General features: G+C 45.2%; 1 protein-coding gene across 1 annotated transcript in view; it reads left to right on the plus strand.

The window, feature by feature from the left end:
- sspo (SCO-spondin) overlaps positions 1-18,931 on the plus strand; it is a 98,440-nt gene that overhangs the window by 54,920 nt on the left and 24,589 nt on the right. The window contains exons 74-93 of the mRNA XM_042710239.1: positions 375-572; positions 832-931; positions 1,052-1,183; positions 1,420-1,520; positions 2,847-3,013; positions 3,180-3,325; positions 3,440-3,660; positions 4,844-4,879; positions 5,146-5,310; positions 5,712-5,921; positions 6,446-6,613; positions 7,080-7,214; positions 7,650-7,896; positions 8,219-8,371; positions 8,492-8,538; positions 12,759-12,929; positions 13,444-13,620; positions 13,983-14,138; positions 14,565-14,695; positions 18,279-18,415. Coding sequence (XP_042566173.1) covers positions 375-572; positions 832-931; positions 1,052-1,183; positions 1,420-1,520; positions 2,847-3,013; positions 3,180-3,325; positions 3,440-3,660; positions 4,844-4,879; positions 5,146-5,310; positions 5,712-5,921; positions 6,446-6,613; positions 7,080-7,214; positions 7,650-7,896; positions 8,219-8,371; positions 8,492-8,538; positions 12,759-12,929; positions 13,444-13,620; positions 13,983-14,138; positions 14,565-14,695; positions 18,279-18,415 — 2,998 coding nt within the window. The remainder of the gene's footprint in view (positions 1-374; positions 573-831; positions 932-1,051; positions 1,184-1,419; positions 1,521-2,846; positions 3,014-3,179; positions 3,326-3,439; positions 3,661-4,843; positions 4,880-5,145; positions 5,311-5,711; positions 5,922-6,445; positions 6,614-7,079; positions 7,215-7,649; positions 7,897-8,218; positions 8,372-8,491; positions 8,539-12,758; positions 12,930-13,443; positions 13,621-13,982; positions 14,139-14,564; positions 14,696-18,278; positions 18,416-18,931) is intronic.

Below are 18,931 nucleotides of genomic sequence, written 5' to 3' on the forward strand. Positions count from 1 at the left end.
CTGGGAGTATCTGCAGTCATCTTGGTGTGGTAAACTCTTACTTCCTTCACCATATCCACTGTGACACGAGAAATAACAAGACCATCTTGTGGACTTTAGAAGCAGTGTTATCATAGTAGACGTATGTACCAAAATAAAATGTAAAACATAATATTAAATAAATCAATATTGTGATATCTAGCCCTGATGAAAAATATAACAATACTACACTGTATCGATTTTTTCTCCCACCTCTTTTAGCTAATGTTCTTCAGCTATAATGCCAATAAAAGCGATTAAATTATATCAAATTAAAGGTGTATTTTTTTGTATTTAATAAATGTTTTCTATTTTATATGTCCCTCTGTTCATTGCCTGTCTGTCTGTCTGTGTAGACTGTCGGGGGGGTCAGGAACACTGGCCTTGTGGGAAGCCCTGTCCTCGTTCATGCTCGGATCTCCATGGCGACACAGAATGCATTGACACCCCAGACTGCAGTCCGAACTGTGGTTGCCCAGGCGGCCAGGTTCTGCAGGACGGCGTGTGTGTGGAGCGTGAACTCTGCCGCTGCAAGTTCCACAACAGAACCACAGGTGAGGACACAAGCGTATGGAGTATGTGCAGCCTCATGCCAAAGCCAGCAGTTGTCCCTGTGGTTCCAGCTGTCGCTTTGTTTTACTGTTGTGTTCTGACTTGTATCACTTGAATCCATCTGTTTTGGACTCGTCGTTTTCACCTTTAACTCCACCAAAGTACTTCAGCTCTAGAGGTTTTCACTGCGTCTTTTTGAGCACCACACCCACCCAGTCCTGTCTGTGTTCCTTTGTCCTCCCTGTCCTCTTCCTTTGTCAGATGGGCTGGATTCTGGGAACGCCTCCTGGGTGTGGCCGGGCCAATCAGATTGGCAGTATGCAAATCCGGGAGACACCCTCATCAGTGACTGTAACAACTGGTACTTCCATCCCTTCAGCATTAGACATGTCAATGTTACCTACATGTTTGTCAAACACTCGAAATGAACAGTCATAATCTCAGTTCCTTACCTTTGTTTTGTTGGTTTTGTCCAAAACAGCTCCTGTGACGCTGGAGTTCTTCACTGTCAATCAGTTCCAGGTTGCCATGTCGACGGGGCGTGGAGCCAATGGGGTGGCTGGTTTGAATGTTCCGTCCCCTGTGGAGGCGGAGTCAGGCTGCGCTGGAGACAGTGTGATAACCCCGCCCACCAGGGCAGCGGAAGAGAGTGTGTGGGAGCGGGAGAACAGCAGAGGGAGTGCAACGCACACCCGTGCACAGGCACGTCAACACGCACACACACACACACACACACACGCGCACACACACCCACACACTCACATGCAGAGGTGTGACTCTCTTCTGTGTGTCGTCTGTAGACTCTGCTCCGTGGTATGATTGGTCGTCCTGGTCCCAGTGCACAGTCAGCTGCGGGGGAGGGGAGCAGTCTCGCACCCGGTCCTGCCAAACACCCCCCTGTACCGGCCTAAAGCGCCAGAGCAAGACCTGCAACACCCAGGTGTGCTTGGGTAAGTCACAGGGCAACTTCACACACAGGTGTGCTTGGGTAAGTCACAGGGCAACTTCACACACAGGTGTGCTTGGGTAAGTCACAGGGCAACTTCACACACAGGTGTGCTTGGGTAAGTCACAGGGCAACTTCACACACAGGTGTGCTTGGGTAAGTCACAGAACAACTTCACGCACATGAGTCAGAGGATGTTGCTCACATGCTCCCACAAAGAACCACAACCAGTTTCATTGTAGTTTTTTTCTGGTTTAATTATAAAAGGCAGACTATACAGTTAATATAAGCATATGAACATAATGTCATATAATTCATGAGATGCTTAAACAGTTCGGGTATTAGATAACTTCTTTTCGTGAATTAATAAAATAACATCATGTGATACCCTGGATCAGATGACTTCATTAAATTCAAATCTGAACGAAATTAGAAAACATTACAGCACACACTGAAGACTGCTGTTATTGTACTGATCAGAGTAGACTTTCAGTGAATTTGTTAACTCCCTTTGAAGTGAGGACAGCATAGAGCAGGCCCAGAGGCCTCTTGTGTTGTTGAGATGTTTGACGGGTGTGTGGACTCTTTGTGTCTCCTGGCTGGCATTAGCATACGCTAGGTGACTCATCCTGTCTGGGTTAGGGTTAGGGTTAGCTGGCATTAGCATATGCTAGGTGACTCATCCTGTCTGGAACTCTGCCCAGGCTCTGGCTACACCTCCCTCTCGTTTTGTGAAGGTCGCGTGCAGCCGTTCGCACAGTTAGGCTTAACACACAGAGCGGGCGACGCAGTGTCCTCATTTAAAAGTGAAATACGGCGGCCACTTACTCAGACGCCACGCTCATTTTTCAGCAGAGATTTCACTGTGAAATTCAAGTCAGGCTATTTTTGGGGCTGTCGCCTCAGTGAAAAGCACACTTTGAAATATGTCCCATCCTCTCCTGATGAGAGAGTGGTCTAAAAGGCTGGAGGGGGAACCAGGGAAGGTAGTTTAGGATGGTCTCAGCATCAGGGCCAGTAGCTGTGGTACACAAAGACCCAAAGATGATTTGGTCAGAGCTGATTTGTTTGGGAAATGGTTGTTACTTGTGCCCCCTGGATTGTACACACACACACACACACACACACACACACACACACACACACACACACACACACAAATGCACAAGCAACAAAAACGTAAGTGTAGAAAGTCTTTTTTGTACCGCGTTGCAATGAAACCACACACACACAGACACACACAGACACAGACACACACACACACACACACACACACACACACACACACACACCTCCACATACACATAACAAACATGTGTGTGTGTCTCAGAAGTGGGGTGCCCTCCGGGTCGACTGTACCATGAGTGTGAGCGAGGAGGGGGCTGCCCCTTCAACTGTGCCCAGGTCAGTGGGCGTGAGGGCTGTTTCTCAGAGGGGTGCGAGGAGGGGTGCCACTGCCCCCCCAACACCTACCAACACCATGGAGCATGTGTACAGGTCAGAGGTCATCCTAACGCACCCTTAAACCAACTCATTCTAGATTATCCTGATTGATCAGTGATGATTAGTATTATTGGTATTATTATAATTAATACTGTGGAAGTGGTGTTGTAGTAGTAGTAGTAGTAGTGATTGGCTATTTCCATGTCCTGTCTGTGTGTAGGAATGCCCATGTCTGGTGGACAAGGAACTACTGGCCTCATTACAGAATGTGTCAGTTACCCCGGAGATGACCCCTGACCTTCAGAACATCACAGAGGGGGCAGAGCTGATGTCTGGAGAAGCCCTGCTGTATGAGTGCAGTAACTGGTAAGAGCCACGCCCCTCAGACCCAGACGTGGTGTGTGTGTGTTTGTGCGTGTGCCTGTGTGTGTGTGTGTTTGTGTGAGAGCGTGATTATTTATGTGCCTTCCTCCCCCTCAGCTCCTGTGAGCATGGCCTGTGGAACTGCTTGTTTGTCCCTTGTCCGCAAGATGGAGGCCTGTCCCCCTGGTCGTCCTGGTCATCCTGTTCGCTCACCTGTGGGGGTCTGGGGCTGAAGACGCGAATCCGCAGCTGCTCCAACCCCACCCCTGCACATGGCGGGCGTGACTGCCAGGGGGCGCTAGAGGAGACCACCTACTGCCAGGCCCCAGACTGTCCCGGTAAGGGCCCCTCATGAGATTCCAGCACACTTTACCCAGCCCTTCAGACTGAAGCAGAGTTTCCCCATCTAAAGGGGCCTATAGGGCCTCACCCTATCACACTAGGATAAATCACTATCACACGCCAAAAGGATATGGCCTTGATTTGAAAATAAGAATGATATGCCCTTGATTTGAAAATGAAAGTGATATGGCCCATTTTAAATCTTGCCGAGAAAAATAAAATTATTGTGGATTTATTTTCACCAAGGTAAATCTGAGAAATGATCGTGACATTTATCTGATGTTGCCCAACCCTAGCCTTAATTAATATCAGTAACAAGTAGAGAAACTTTCTTGATTAATGCCTGAACTCTCCTGATTCAAATATTCTAACGTATATGTTTGATCAGGAGGTGAGGTTTTAAAGGATAAGAGAATATTCCCCGTGGCTGATAGGAGCAGCACTAGGGCCCACTGGGATGAGGAGTCATACATTTATCTGACGTCTGAACACATCTGCCTCCTAAGCGTGGTCAAATGTTGAAGCTAAATGATACTAAACACAGACTTGCTCTCCTGTAAGGCTTGTGAACACGTCAGACTTATGTCAGACTCTCTCCAAGCTCCAGCCCTCCAGCATGAGGCATGCCATCTTAATCTCCTAACGGCTTAAATGTTTGTCCTGTAAAGTTTTGGGGATGTAATTTACCCCCCTCTTTCTCTCTGTCTCATCTTTATCCCAAAATATGCCTCCTGCTGTCTTAATCTTCTTAAAAGAGCAACTCCCTGGATCGTGTCCTTGGTTTGTCCGTGGTTAGTTCAAGTAAAACATACATACATTTGGATGTCAAACAGTCATTTCAGTCAAACTGAAGCAAAAGTTGTTCTCTGTTTTCATGTCCTTGTGATATGTGACCTATACTTAAAGTTGTGATATTTAACATACACTTAAAATTGTGATATGTGACATACTTAAAGTTGTGATATTAAACATACACTTAAAGTTATGATATTTAACATACACTTAAAGTTGTGATGTTTAACATACACTTAAAGTTGTGATGTTTAACATACACTTAAAGTTGTGATATTTAACATACACTTAAAGTTGGGATATGTGTGACGTACACTGACAGTTTTCTGTATCTCTTTGCCATTTCCACATGTTTACGCTGTCTCTTGCTCTTTTTCCCCTCTGCAGTGGTGACCATACCTACAGTGGAACCTCAGCTGCCTGGTGAGATGTCTCCATCCTCTAGATATGGTTTATTTATTCAAACATTAAGTAGGGCTGTTATTTTCATCTCAGCACTGGGAGGAAAATCATGACTATGTCTCTTATCTCAGCGCTGTAAGGAAGTTGGATGGGCCTGATAATCAGCCTGCTGAAAGCTCTGTCTGCGAATTTCAGAGTTGTGCTGTACATTAAGATTTGTTGGTAGACAGTTCTTCTACAGATGATTATGGTTCTTCTGAAGGTTCCTTCTTGTTCCGTCTTTGCAGACGAGGATGCTGGCTTCTCTAAGTGGTCATCCTGGACTCCGTGTTCTAAGACCTGCACAGACGCCCGCGCGCCAGTTCTGAAGTTCCGCCACAGGGAGTGTGAGACGGCTCCGTGTTCTGGAGAGACCCAACAGCAGAGGGCCTGTAACCTGCCCCAATGCCCAGGTTCTCTTACCAATGTCTCCGGTTCTGTAACCTGCCCCAATGCCCAGGTTACCAGTTCTGGTGTTTGCCAGCTTACCGGCTTCCATTCCACAGCTTACCGGCTCCAGTCTATAGCAACTGTTAAAACATTTTGGTGTAAAAAATATATATTTCAGGGTCAGTGCAACATTTGTGCTGAAAACAACATCTTCGGGAGCTCTTTTTATTCATGTGTTCATGCACTCCTGTACTCATGAATTAATTCCTTACAAATGTATAATACTATAAAAAAGCTGCAAAAAACTTCTTTGTCTGTTTCACCCAGATACTATTGCATATGAGTTACCAGTGTGTGTCTGTGTGTCTGTGTGTGTGTGTGTATGTGTGCGTGTATATGTGTGTGTGTGTGTGTGTGTTTATAGGTGTGGAGATGTGTGTTGGGGAAGAGTGTGAGAGGAGGAACTGCTCCTGGACAGAGTGGGAGGAATGGACGCCCTGTTCTCGCTCTTGTGGGGTGGGGCAACAGCAGCGCCTTCGCACCTTCATGCCCCCGGGGACAAATGGCACCTGGTGCGCGGACATCCTTGGGGGCAACACTGACGCTCGCTTCTGCAACATCCGCGCCTGCCGCGGTGAGTGAAAAGCATGCTGGGATACTGGGCGGGGCCCAGTTGGTGAATGAAGAAGTAGGCAGAGGGGAAGTCAAAATGTTAAAATCACATTGCCACTGAGATTCTGATAAACCTGATCAGTGTCAATGTCACAAGATTACTATGGACAGACTGAGGATTTAAAACTTTTGGTGCATAGTGATAAACTGATCATATTGGAGTGCGTATTGATAAACTGATCATATTGGAGTGCATATTGATAAACTGATCATATTGGAGTGCATATTGATAAACTGATCATATTGGAGTGCGTAATGATAAACTGATCATATTGGAAGGCATAGTGATGCTCTTCATTACTTTTGATTTGCTTCAGTAAAGCAATTCTAAACTGACATCATATTGGAGCTGTCAAATCTAGGTCTAAATCTATAAATGTATTATATATATATATATATATATTATAGGAAGTATTTATATTTTCGACATAGTTACTTAATGCCCCATTGAAGTAAAGTGTGTGTGTGTGTGTGTTCCCCCTGCAGTGGATGGGGGCTGGTCTCGCTGGAGCCCGTGGTCCCGCTGTGATAAGCGCTGTGGAGGGGGGCGCTCCATGAGGACCCGCTCCTGCTCCAGTCCCCCTCCCAAAAACGGGGGACGCAAGTGTGAGGGCGAGAAGAACCAGGTGAAGCCCTGCAACACCAAACCCTGTGGTGAGATACACTGTGACTCTCAGCGCGTTTGTGTGTGACCTCAATTTTATACATTTTGTTGTGAATCTTGAAAGCCTCATCCGCTTTACGTAAGGAATGTGATGATAGCACTGACTTAGAGAGAGTCTACCTATGCCCAAGTAGTACAGAACACAATACTAAACACTAAACTAAACTCGCTAACTAAACTCACGAGGTCCTTCCCCAAAGATCACACAAGTCTAATGTAACTTGTACTCCTTACATGAACTGCAGTTTGAATGAAAGAGCTTTGTGAATAACTGAATGCCAGTGTAGAGACCCAGTTTGTGTCTGCTTGTGTTCAGTGGGAGGCCCTTGAAGTGGACTCCAAAGGCTGCCTCTCTGCCTGGTCTGCGCTCTGTGACGGTCTCTGCCTGGTCTGCTCTTTGTGAGTGAGCGGCTCTCTCTGTTGTTTGATATGTTGTTCTGCGGTTCCGTCCTGCAGACGAGCGTGGCTGCCCGCCAGGCCAGGAGTTTGTGGCCTGCGCCAACGAGTGCCCGCAGCGCTGCTCAGATCTACAGCAGGGCATCCAGTGCCAGGGAAACACAGAGTGCCAACCAGGCTGCCGCTGCCCGCGAGGTGAGGAACACGTGGGGGGGGGAGGGGTTGGAGAGTGAAATGGAGAGGAGAAAGAGAGGGGGGGGAGGAAGAGGGTGAGAGAGAATTAGAAGTTTGTGAGAGAGGCAAAGAGGGAGATAGAGAGAAAGGGAAAAAATGACTGGGTTTATATAAAGAATGTATTTCTTAGTCCCATAATGTCTCTCGTATATCTTTTTTTGTGTCTCTAGTATGGGATCTGGTTGTGCATGTCTGTGTCTTTGTACCTATACAGTATGTGTGCATGTATCTTCGTGTGTGTGTGTGTGTGTGTTTGTGCCTGTGCGTGTGCGTGTGTGTGCTTGCTTTTGTGTGTGTTTGCTTACGTGTGTGTGTAGTTGTGTGTGTGCATGCCAGTATGCCTTCAGAGGGGTTGTATCTGTGCTCACACACACGTGTGTGTATATGTATGCACAGGTCAGCTGCAGCAGGACGGCGTGTGTGTGAAGCTGTGGCAGTGTGACTGTGTGGACTCTCTGGGCCAGAGCTGGGCGGCGGGCAGCACACACCAGGTCGACTGCAACAACTGCAGCTGCGCAGACGCCGTGCTCTCCTGCACCAACAACAGCTGCATCGCCGAGCCCAGCTGCTCCTGGAGCTCCTGGTCCAACTGGGCCTCCTGCAGCACCACCTGTGGGTCTGGAGGACAGAGGACACGCTTCAGGTGAGCTAGGGATCAGGTGAACTTCAGGTGTACTCATTTCAAACTAAAGACATACGTTTCTTCTTTGTTGTTTATTAACCTCCAAAAGCCCAGTTTAACTAAAGTGGATCAATTTAGTCCAAAGAGCTAAATAGTTATGTTTGTACAATGTAAATGTAGCAATGTTATCCAACAATACCACTGTTTTCTGGCATATTGACCACTGTTGTTGCTGGCACATAGTTCATTACCTGAGATTTCATCTTTCTGATTTTGAGAAATCATAACCAACATCCAAGGCTCAAATGACTTTGTGATGTCATTATTGTCCTTAACCAATCAGATCCTTCATTCCTGAGACCCCTGACGCTGGCTGTCAGTTTGAGGAAGTGCAGCACAAGCCATGTGACCCGGGACCCTGCCCGCCCCTCTGTTTCCATGACGACCGGCAGCTGTCAGTGGGAGACACATGGTTACAGGGGGAATGTAAACAATGGTGAGGTGCAACCATGGTGATATAGGAGGTTCTTTATTAGAGCGGGGGACTGGGATACAGAGAGGCCATGTTTCTTCCACACCTAACGACTGTACCCCCACAATCCTTTTCTATTGACAGCACCTGCACTCCAGAGGGGGATTACTGCCAAGACATTGACTGCAGGGGTAAGTCAGTGTGACGGGCAGACCTAATGCAGCCTGATGTTTTTAGAGGAAAAGCAAAGATGCTCGTGCTCCCTACAGTAAACTCTGGAGGCCACTGATAAGCTGAGGGAGTAAAGCCATATCACTTTCAGCCCAAATGCAATGTGTGCAGGAGAAAAGATCTCAGTGCTTCAAACAAACAGCTTTTTTTTTGTTTACTTCCTCTGCTGAAGATATTCGAATACTTAAGTGTCAACTACTGTTCACACTATCACACATTTGAAATGTCATAGATACACCAAGAGTTCCCAAACTCTTTAAACCTTTTCAAGTGTTCAAGTTTTCAGAGCTGAGACTGTAACGTATGTAACAGCACTGTTGAGGAACACCTACCAGTAATATGTGTTGCCTTTTAGACTCATTTATAGTCTTTTACTTGGTAATGTTTTCTGTGTTCTTAGTCTCACACTGCACTTTAAGTTCACTCCTGGTGCTTTATGAATAAAGGTGACTGGTTATGTACTTGCTACGATGTATGTCTTCTGCTGCGTCATGAACAGTGGCGGCTCCTGAAAAAATTCTCGGGGGGCAATTTTTTTTATAATGATTAAGGCGACCCATTCAGTAAGTACATTAAGTTAGCTGATTAACTCATACAGCAATACCTTTTTGTCCACTATTGGCAGCACACAACAGTAATATGTCCCCTCTTGCTACATAGCTAGAGTAGCAAGTTACAGGTGGAAAGCTATAGAAGAAAGTTGCATCCAGGAGCCTTCATAAGCAAACATGATGTGGCTCCACATTAAATTATCCCACTTTTTCATTATCCACGTGTCTCAAATGTTGTATGATGTAACATAGCTTAACAGGACACATGATATGTCCAGTAACATCATAAAGAAGGGGTAACATAAGTCAAAAACAACAATATTTATTGACTGATCTTGAAAGTATTGGCTTACAAAAGCAAAATAAGTCATCACATAAAAAATTATTCAGTGTTAGTGCAAGAAGCGAACTGTGAAACACACTGTAAAACCTATGAAAAGTGACAGTGGTATATGAAATACAGACCGCATTAGCCACGCGATTTTCTTTCGTTCCAATTCTTGGGTGTAGGATTTCCCTCCCTTTGTAGAAACCTGTTGAATGGATACATTTGGTCTAGGAAGTCCTAATTGTTTTGTTGTCAATTTATCTTCATTAGTATTAAAAATAAGGTGACCAGATTTCTGAGACAAAATCCGGGGACATTTTCAGTTCAGACACGTTAACACCTCAAAAACATGTCATGTTTTTGTTTTTGTAATCGAAAAACGGGGACACTGACTGGGCCCTTATTCATAAAAGCAGTTTATCTTACCCTTGTTCTTGTAAATCGCAAGGGGAATGTCAAACAAAGAGTTTTCTTCTTAAAACTAATCACAAAGTGGCTGAAATGAAGAGTAGTAAAGGTAACAACCTTTTGCCAGATAATAAGAACCAATATCAGTGATAAGAACTTTGTTGACGTCATGCACAAGTTTCCCAGTAGGCCTAACCTCTGTGTTTGGCTGATAAGTGACTAGTCTGCACGGATGGGTGACAGGTGTAGGTTTTTCCAGCATAGAAAATGTTAAGGCCATTGAGGCAACTGAATGCATTGTATTCCTATATTCTGTGTGAAAGTCAGCTGGAACTATGAACATACAGATCAGGCCCATAGACTCCAGGATCTTTGGAATTGTTTTTTAGGTATTACTATACCAAAAGTGATTTAAGAAACAAACAAACAAAAAGATTCAAAATACAATTTCAGTAAAAAATGTAATTAAATCCAAGCAATGTCAAGGTGAGGGAGGGAGATCTGAATAATCTAAAAAATAACAAGTTCTGTGACACACTACCAGTTGACATATTTGTTGATAAAGAATATGTGAAGTTAATGTGGGAAAAAGACATTTCATTAGTGTCTTGTAAGAGACCACAACAAGAACACATGTTTTTGGAATGTCATAGTACTGTAGTTAGTATCACTGCTAATGTTACAAAGTTAACAAAGTTAGTTAGCAAGTAGAGCTGTGATTTGCCAGAGCCAGCTGGCTGAATGAATGAATGAATGAATGAATGAATGAATGGACGCGATCTCTCTCTGAATAAAAAAAGTAGAAGCTAAGGGCAAAGATTCTACCGCGGTGCATATTCCACCAATCAAAATACTGCAAAGACGGGCATTCTAGAACATCTTTGAGCTCTCAGCCAGAGCTTGTCCCCCTGGCTGCTGGCTGGCTTGCTTGAGCCTGAGGCGTGTAGGCTACGCAACTAAACATTTCTTTCTTTCTTTTTTTAATTTGTATCCCGGGTCTGTTGTTGGTCACAGTGAAAACCGGGGACATTTCCGGGGACAGCTCCAGCCGGGGACAGGCCACCAAAAACGGGGACTGTCCCCTGAAACCGGGGACGTCTGGTCACCTTAATTAAAAAGGAGTTTCTGTCAAAGAGCGAATCGAGTTATTGCACTGGACAGGGCAGCCATCTTGACAGAATATGCCTCCGTCGAAGCTGTATGACGTTCGTATAGGCTTTTACGTCCACTCAGGGATGGATTAACGAACGGGCCTACCGGGCCCATGAGCTCAGGGGGCCCCTAGGCCAGAGCCTCTGTGTGAAGTCGCTGTTATGTATCTCTTATTTGTGGTTGAAAAAGGTGTATTTTATTCATTTGCTAATGGCTTTAATTGAGTGTACCTGTGCTGTGTTAGAAAAAGCTAGTTTAATGCGACAGTGATCAAGCATGACTTTTTTGGGACTACCAGAGATACCTTATGCTATATATGCCCTCAAAATAGCAAACCTGTCTCTGTCATGGTGTTCATCATTTTTAGGGGGAAATCGTCAGTAGCAATCTATAACAAAATGATATGCTTATCGTACATACACTATAGAAACTATTAAAAAACCGATTCAATTAAATGAATCATTTCTTATTTTCTTTGTTATTTTTGTCATATACAGATATGCAATGATGATTGCTGGGTAATATGTATCTTGTTGTCCAATGTCAAGTCTCTATTTGATCATGTGATGAGACGATATGATATAGCTAGTTTAGGCGCAGAATCTGAAAGTCAAGACCTACAAGCAGGCACAGTAGTCTACACCTGCCGAACGATGCCTTTCAAACATAAAAGTGGTGATGCATGATTTGATTTTTCAATGGACAGGATAGCCAGCCCATTCAGCCTCTCCTGCCCCATGCTGCCCCTCAGGTAGGTCTTAATCAGTTTCAATTTGGAAAAGAATCACTCGGCTGTTGCTCTGTCACATGTAATGTCAGAAACAATAGCAGGGCAGTGCACACCTCACCGAAGATGGATGTTACAGAGTAAACTTTGACCTGTTTACTTTCCCAATACAATAGCCAAAGTATCTAATTCAACCGTAAAATCCAACACATTGGTTGTGTTTGTGTTTGTGTGTGCGTGTGCGTGCGTGTTTTGCGGGCGCACACATTTTTTTTTCGCGGAGGGAGGGGGGGCCTTCAACATGTCCAGGCCCAGGGGCCCGTGGTTTCTTAATCCGTCCATGCGTCCACTACTTATGACAAGACCAGGAGGGGCGAGCCCTCCCGGAAGCCATAGAGAATGCATTGAGAGCTCTGTTTTGTGAAAAAAATGGATTTAACATGGGAGTCAATGGGAGAGGTCTGGGGCGATTTTCATTTCGCCCCAAATCGCCCCAGAAGGGGTGGGGCCATTTGAAGCACGACTTTAGGCTGACTGAACGACTGTTACCTGATTCGACAATGACATACAGAGACAGATCAGACGGTCTAGTGGTAGAATCCGACAGAAAAAAAAAATTACATTTAAATGTACGTGTCATTTACGCGACTTACAGGGATATTGCGTTTATACATAAGGAGTTTTTTTTTTTTTTTTTTTTCCCTTTTCCCCTAGGCAGTGCGTCGCCCCAATCGGCCTTATGGACGAGCCGCCCCTGGTCATGAACATGAACTCATGTTGACGTACTCTCTCTCGCTGTGTGTGTCATGTGACGTACTCTCTCTTGCTGTGTGTGTCCTGTGACGTACTCTCTCTTGCTGTGTGTGTCATGTGACGTACTCTCTCTTGCTGTGTGTGTCATGTGACGTACTCTCTCTTGCTGTGTGTGTCATGTGACGTATTCTCTCTTGCTGTGTGTGTCATGTGACGTACTCTCTCTTGCTGTGTGTGTCATGTGGCGTGTCCTGACACCAGTGGACGGAGGCTGGACCCCGTGGTCCATGTGGTCAGCCTGTCCCGTCACGTGTGGACACGGCACGCAGGTCCGGAGCCGAGCGTGCATCAACCCTCCGCCCCGGAATAATGGATCGGACTGCTCTGGCCTGGAAAGGGATGCCCAGGAATGCCAGGCCAAACCCTGCCTTGGTACACACACATATACCCTGCCTCAGTACACACACACACACACACACACACTCTGCCTCAGTATACACACACCCTGCCTCGGTACACACACACACACACCCTACCTCAGAAAACACACACCCTGCCTCAGTACACACACATACCCTGCCTCAGTACACACACACACAAATACACACGGAACACACGGAACACACACTCCCTGCCTCGGTACATACACATACCCTACCTCGGTACACACACACACACCCTGCCTCTGCTGCCATACAGGAGACTTCTATAGGGTCGTCTCAGGGATGTAAAGTGTTGTTTTGAGTCCACTATATTATTCTACATTATTCTATTCTATATGGAAGGATGGATGACAGATTTTTGAATGTAAGTTGAATGAGTGGAGCCTGAATCAGTGGATGAATAAATGCCAGAATGAATGAATGAATGAAAGGATCAATTAATTAATGAGTCGATGAATGAATCTGGTGAGTGAATCATTTGAGTATCATTTCCCTGTCCTCAGACGACCTTTGTCCCTGGTCACCATGGTCGGCGTGCTCTCGCAGCTGTGGGGCGGGCGTGGTGTTGCGCCGTCGGAGGTGTGTGTGTGAGGAGGAGGGAGAAAACGCCTGTCCCCCTGACATAGAGACACACAGGGACACACAGGAGACCCAGCTGTGCTACTCCAGGCCATGTGCAGGTACCTACGTCTGGAGGGAGTACATTCAAATAAAACCAGCTTTACTATTTATACACTTTTGAAATGTAGTCTTTAGAAAATGAAAGGCCAAAGTTTGTTCATTTAAGAACAAGCTAGAACTATTTCAGCAAACTTGTTCTTGATATTTATTCAAACACGTACTTGATTAATACTGTTTCATGTGGTGTTTCTATTCAGAGCGAAGTGTTTTATCAGCCTTCACTGTGACTTTTAAGCGAAAGACAGTGATTTTGCACCATGACCACTCTCTCTCTCTCTGTCTCTCTCTCTCTCTCTCTCTCCCTCTCTCTCTCCCTCTCTCTCTCCCTGTGTGTGTGTGTGTTTATGGCGCGTGCGTGCAGAGTGTCCGATGTCGGAGTGGAGTGAGTGGTCAGACTGCTCCTGTGTGTCTCAGTGGCAGCAGCGCCACCGTGCACCTCTCTCTCCTGCCAGCAGGGGGCAGCAATGCTCAGAGCTGGAGACAGACAGCAGGGTCTGCCAACCCGAAAACTGCCAGGGTGAGCCATCTAAATGCTCTGTGTGGGTGTGTGTTTGTGTGCCACACAGATTTGTGTGTGTGTGTGCATGGAGAGTGTGTATATGCTTGTGAATCTGTGTGTGGATGAATAGATGTATAATAGTGTGTTTGTGTTCAGGTAAATATATCTGTGTGTGTTTATGTGAAGGTGTGTGTGTTTCTCTGTGCGTGTGTGTGTGTGTGTGCGCATACTTGTATGTGCGAGCCAGCACGAGCACTCCACCGTGCCAGCATGCCTGCACGTTGGTGTGTGTTTACACTTCTCTCCCTTCTCCTCTCCCCACAGCTAAAATCCCCGTCCCTCCCCGTAACATCTCACTATAATCTCTTTGCTGTCTCACCATCATCTCACTGCCATCTCACTGTAAGCTCACTGGCATCCCACTGCCCCTGTCTACCCCCACAGACTGCGAGGAGCCATTCCAGTTCTCTGAGTGTGGCTACCCGTGCCAGAAGCACTGTGTCCTGCAGGCCCAGGCCCAGGCCCAAGCCTGCGTCGGGGAACAGAGGTGCACTCCGGGCTGCTACTGCCCTCAGGTCTGTGCAGGCTAATCTTCAAAAGCTCAGCTTCAAGGGCTGGCCCAGGCCACAGTGGCCTTTAATCACTGGGAATTAGACACACTCCTGTGCTGTCTCCAGGTCTTTATAGGCAGGTGTGTGTGTGTGTGTGTGTGTGTGTGTGTCCTGCGCTATCCCCAGGTGTTTATAAGCAAGTGCTTTTCACTGGTGCATCAAACTTGTTCTTGATGTCTATTCAAACACGTTCTTGTGTGTGTGTGTGTCCTGTCCCCAGGTGTTTATAGGCAAACACGTTCTTGATAAATACTGTTACATGTGGTGTTTATATTCAGAGCCCTGGGTTTTTCCAGCCCTTGCAGTGACTTTTAAGTCTACATTTTGGGTGAAAGACAGTGACTTTACCACTTTCTCTCTCTCTCTCTCTCTTTCTCTCTCTCTCTCTGTGTCCCATGCTGTCCCCAGGTATTCATAAGGAAGTGCATTGTGTGACATATAAAAGACCAGAAGCCCCCCCTCCCCCAGTGCTATTGTACTACTCCCTCAGTCAGTGTGTTTACATGATGGTATAATTCGAATCTTGCTTTAGTCGGACTATGCTATCTTTTGGGGCAACTGCTATTATCCCAATATACATGGCAGTGAATAAATCGAATCATTGGCCGAAAGCATGTCATATCCGATACGATAGGTGGCGCTGTTTTCATTACAACTAGTGATGATACAGCCGTTTCCGCTTGACCTCTTCACCGCTACCAACCATAGACATATACTGTATATGTCTATGCTACCAACAGCAACAACAGTTGATTGAGCATGAATCGCGTCTGTTCATCGGTCCAGAAATGAGTGTTGCCTCTTGGGTTGTCCATCGCGTTGTTTGTTTGTTTCTGCCGGCCGACGTGTTTATAAGTTACATTATTCAAAGGTGAAAGATAAAAGGCGAGAGAATCGCCAGGTGTTCCTTCTCTGACAGGTCTATTTTCGCACTATGATTCCAGGTCACATTTTCATCCCGGTCCCCCATCTAATGTTAATATAATGGTCTTGCTCCTATAATGTATAAACACGTAGGTTACAGGGTGGGTGTGGCAGAGAGAGAGAGAGAGAGAGAGAGCGAGATCGAGAATGGTGATGCACACGGATATATCAGATTTAGCGACCGGAGCAAAGTTATGTTGCTGTAACGTTGAACTCTGTGCAATTAATACAATATAATACAATACTTAATAGGCTAATTGATACAATATCTCCTCGTTTGAGTGTGGTTGTTTGAGTGCAATGGGAGTTATGATCATTATTGTCTATAAAGCAGTGTTTCTCAAAACTTTTTCAGACCAAGGACAACTTAGCCAATGAAAAAAAATTTGCGGACCATTTAACTAAACTACCCAAGACCTGGCGCCAGACAATTGTTAGCGCACACATGATTTTCGCGGGTGGGCTCTCCTTTTTTACGTACCAGTAGGTTAGTTATAGATATGACAATGCGCAAGGCAAAGCATCTGGAACCCTGCTCCATGCGTGACTTGGTTATGTTACAAACTATAGTTCGCTCACAGCCTCATACTCCCATCACACACTCAGACAGGCCAATGTATCACAAAACACAACGATGTGCATACCGACCGCAGTATTTCACCATCAACAGTAGGCTAGCCCACTGGCATTAATACAGCCATCCTAGTAGTCAACTTTTTATAATTAGGAGCTGTCATTATCCAACGTCACACAACACAGAATATAGTTATCATCTTGCTGTCTCAGCGGGAGAAAAACACGCTGTTTTGAATGCAACTCCGCGGCGAGATAATGCCCAATGAGGCTGAACCATCTCTCCTTGTCTGTGTCAAGAGGCTTTCTCATTTAATTTTCTTTTCATAGTTCCTGTCTTAAGACACCAATCCATGACCTTGCTAATAGATTAGGCAACTCTTTATTAGATTAGACTACTACTGGCTGTGTTCTCTTCGTTCTGAGTTGTATGTTAGAAATGTCGCAATAATTTACTTTTGGCCGTCGCGGACCATTGCGGGCCACTGGCGGACCACACTTCATCATATTTGATAGAATGAAGAACAAATTAGTTGTGGATACTATCACCGAGTTTGAAAGGTATTGGTCAGGTAATAGCCGATTAACAGCTGATTTGACAGTACTGCTGTGTGTTTTAAGCAAATAAAATGTAGACTGTTTACAAGCGGGCACCTGCTATCGTTGATTATACAGTAAATACGTTGTGAAATGAAACAAAAACACATCACAGTTAAAGTTGTATTAATATTGATTGATTCACATCGATATGAATGAATGACATGACTAACAAGTGGTGGGAAATTAATATGAAAGTATTTGTTCGGTGAATTAGCGCATTCTGTCCAAACAGTCGCAGTCAACGTCAACATAAGTATCGTCATTTGAACGTCCTCATACGTTTTTAAGGAAGGGTTGTAAAGGTGCTCATATCTTCGGACTTCTTCTGTTATGTTTGTTCATAATCAACAAGAATAAGCTTGTGAGACAGTCTGCAGGATATTCATAAATAAACGTGTCATTAGTATGAACAGTTGAGACAACTTATCGTCTCTTTCGACTTCCGGGTCAGGACATGGGAGGGAGGGAGGGAGGGAGGGAGGAGGGCAGCGGGATCTCAAGCATGCGCAAAGACGCAAAGTCCAGTTCCTAATCCAATTCACCGTTACATGCCGCGATAGTCGAATTATCAACCGGATCGGATCGAGTTATCCAGGGGTGTTAATCGGATGGTAGTCGGACCGCACATAATCGAGCAAAGATGTTTACATGAAACGGATAATTCGATTTCAGTCCGACTAAGCCAGTTATTCGAATGCATGTAACCACGGTCAGTGTAGTGGTATAGTTTGGGGCTGTTGTACTACTCCCTCAGTGTAGTGGTATAGTTTGGTATAGTTTGGGGCTGTTGTACTACTCCCTCAGTGTAGTGGTATAGTTTGGTATAGTTTGGGGCTGTTGTACTACTCCCTCAGTGTAGTGGTATAGTTTGGGGCTGTTGTACAACTCCCTCAGTGTAGTGGTATTGTTTGGTGCTTGGCCATGCCTGTGTGTCACTGGGCTTTAGAAACACTTGACACTCGTGCAAACACTCTCCAAAGGTGTTTATCGGCAAGCACATTTCACCTCTGGATCTTTTTTGCAGTCCTCCATTGTGTTACATATGTGTATAAGAGTGTATAAGACACACACACTCACACCTCTGCGCCGTCCTGTCTCTCCCCTCTTGAGGTGTAGTGGTAACGTGGTGAAAGATGAAGCACACGCTGTAATGGAAGTGACTTTGTAAGCAGTGAGATGAGAAATAAGCACATACTCTGAGGGAGACAGCAGCTTTATTTATACCCCTGTAGTTATACTGTACACTGCCCAAAGGAATTAGCAGTGCCTGCAAGGCAGCAAAAAAAGTGTTGAATCTTTGTGGGAAAAAGATTAATGTTGGCTCACAGTGTTAAAAGCTTTGTTTTTTTTTCGTGTGTGTGTGCATGTGTATGTGTCTGTGTGTCTGTGTGCGTGTGCATGTGCGTACGTGTGCGTGTGTGTGTGTGTGTGTGCACATGCGTGTTTTCAGGGCTTGCTGCAGCAGAATGGGACGTGTGTTCGGCCGGAGCAGTGCGGCTGTGTGCACCTCATCCATCAGGGAACCGAGAGACCCATCACCGTTACCCTCCTACAGGGGGCACTAGTCAGCGTGGGCTGCAGCACCTGGTGAGGGGAGATATCTATATATATATATATATATATACGTATATGTATATAGTATGATCACCTGGTATGAGTGTTCTCTTCTCAGTATGTGATCACTGAACAGTTTCTGAAATTGTCATAAAGCTTATTTGAATTTGAATGACAGAGAGAATGACAGAGACAGACCTCTGTGGGAATTCATTAAAATTGTGATCTTGTGTTTAAAATTGTAATCTTGCAAGGGTTTGTTGTGATTGTTGTGATCAAAAGTGACTGAATTTGTTGAGAATTCTTAAAAATTGCAGTGATTTTGACTTAAATGAAATCAATCGTAAATATTGCAGAAATTCAGAAAAGCAGATTTATTTTTGAATATTGGGGTAATTAGAGAAAATTGCAATTGCAGTTTTGCTTGACTGCCTGAATTTGTGAAAACCCAAGATTGCAAAATCCTGGAGGTACTAGACAGACAAACAAGAGTAGAACAGAACAAAAAGAAACCGCATAAGAGAAAAGTGGTGACAGAAATCAAGAGAG

This window comes from Clupea harengus, chromosome 17, assembly GCF_900700415.2.
Source record: "Clupea harengus chromosome 17, Ch_v2.0.2, whole genome shotgun sequence".
NCBI lineage: Eukaryota > Metazoa > Chordata > Actinopteri > Clupeiformes > Clupeidae > Clupea > Clupea harengus.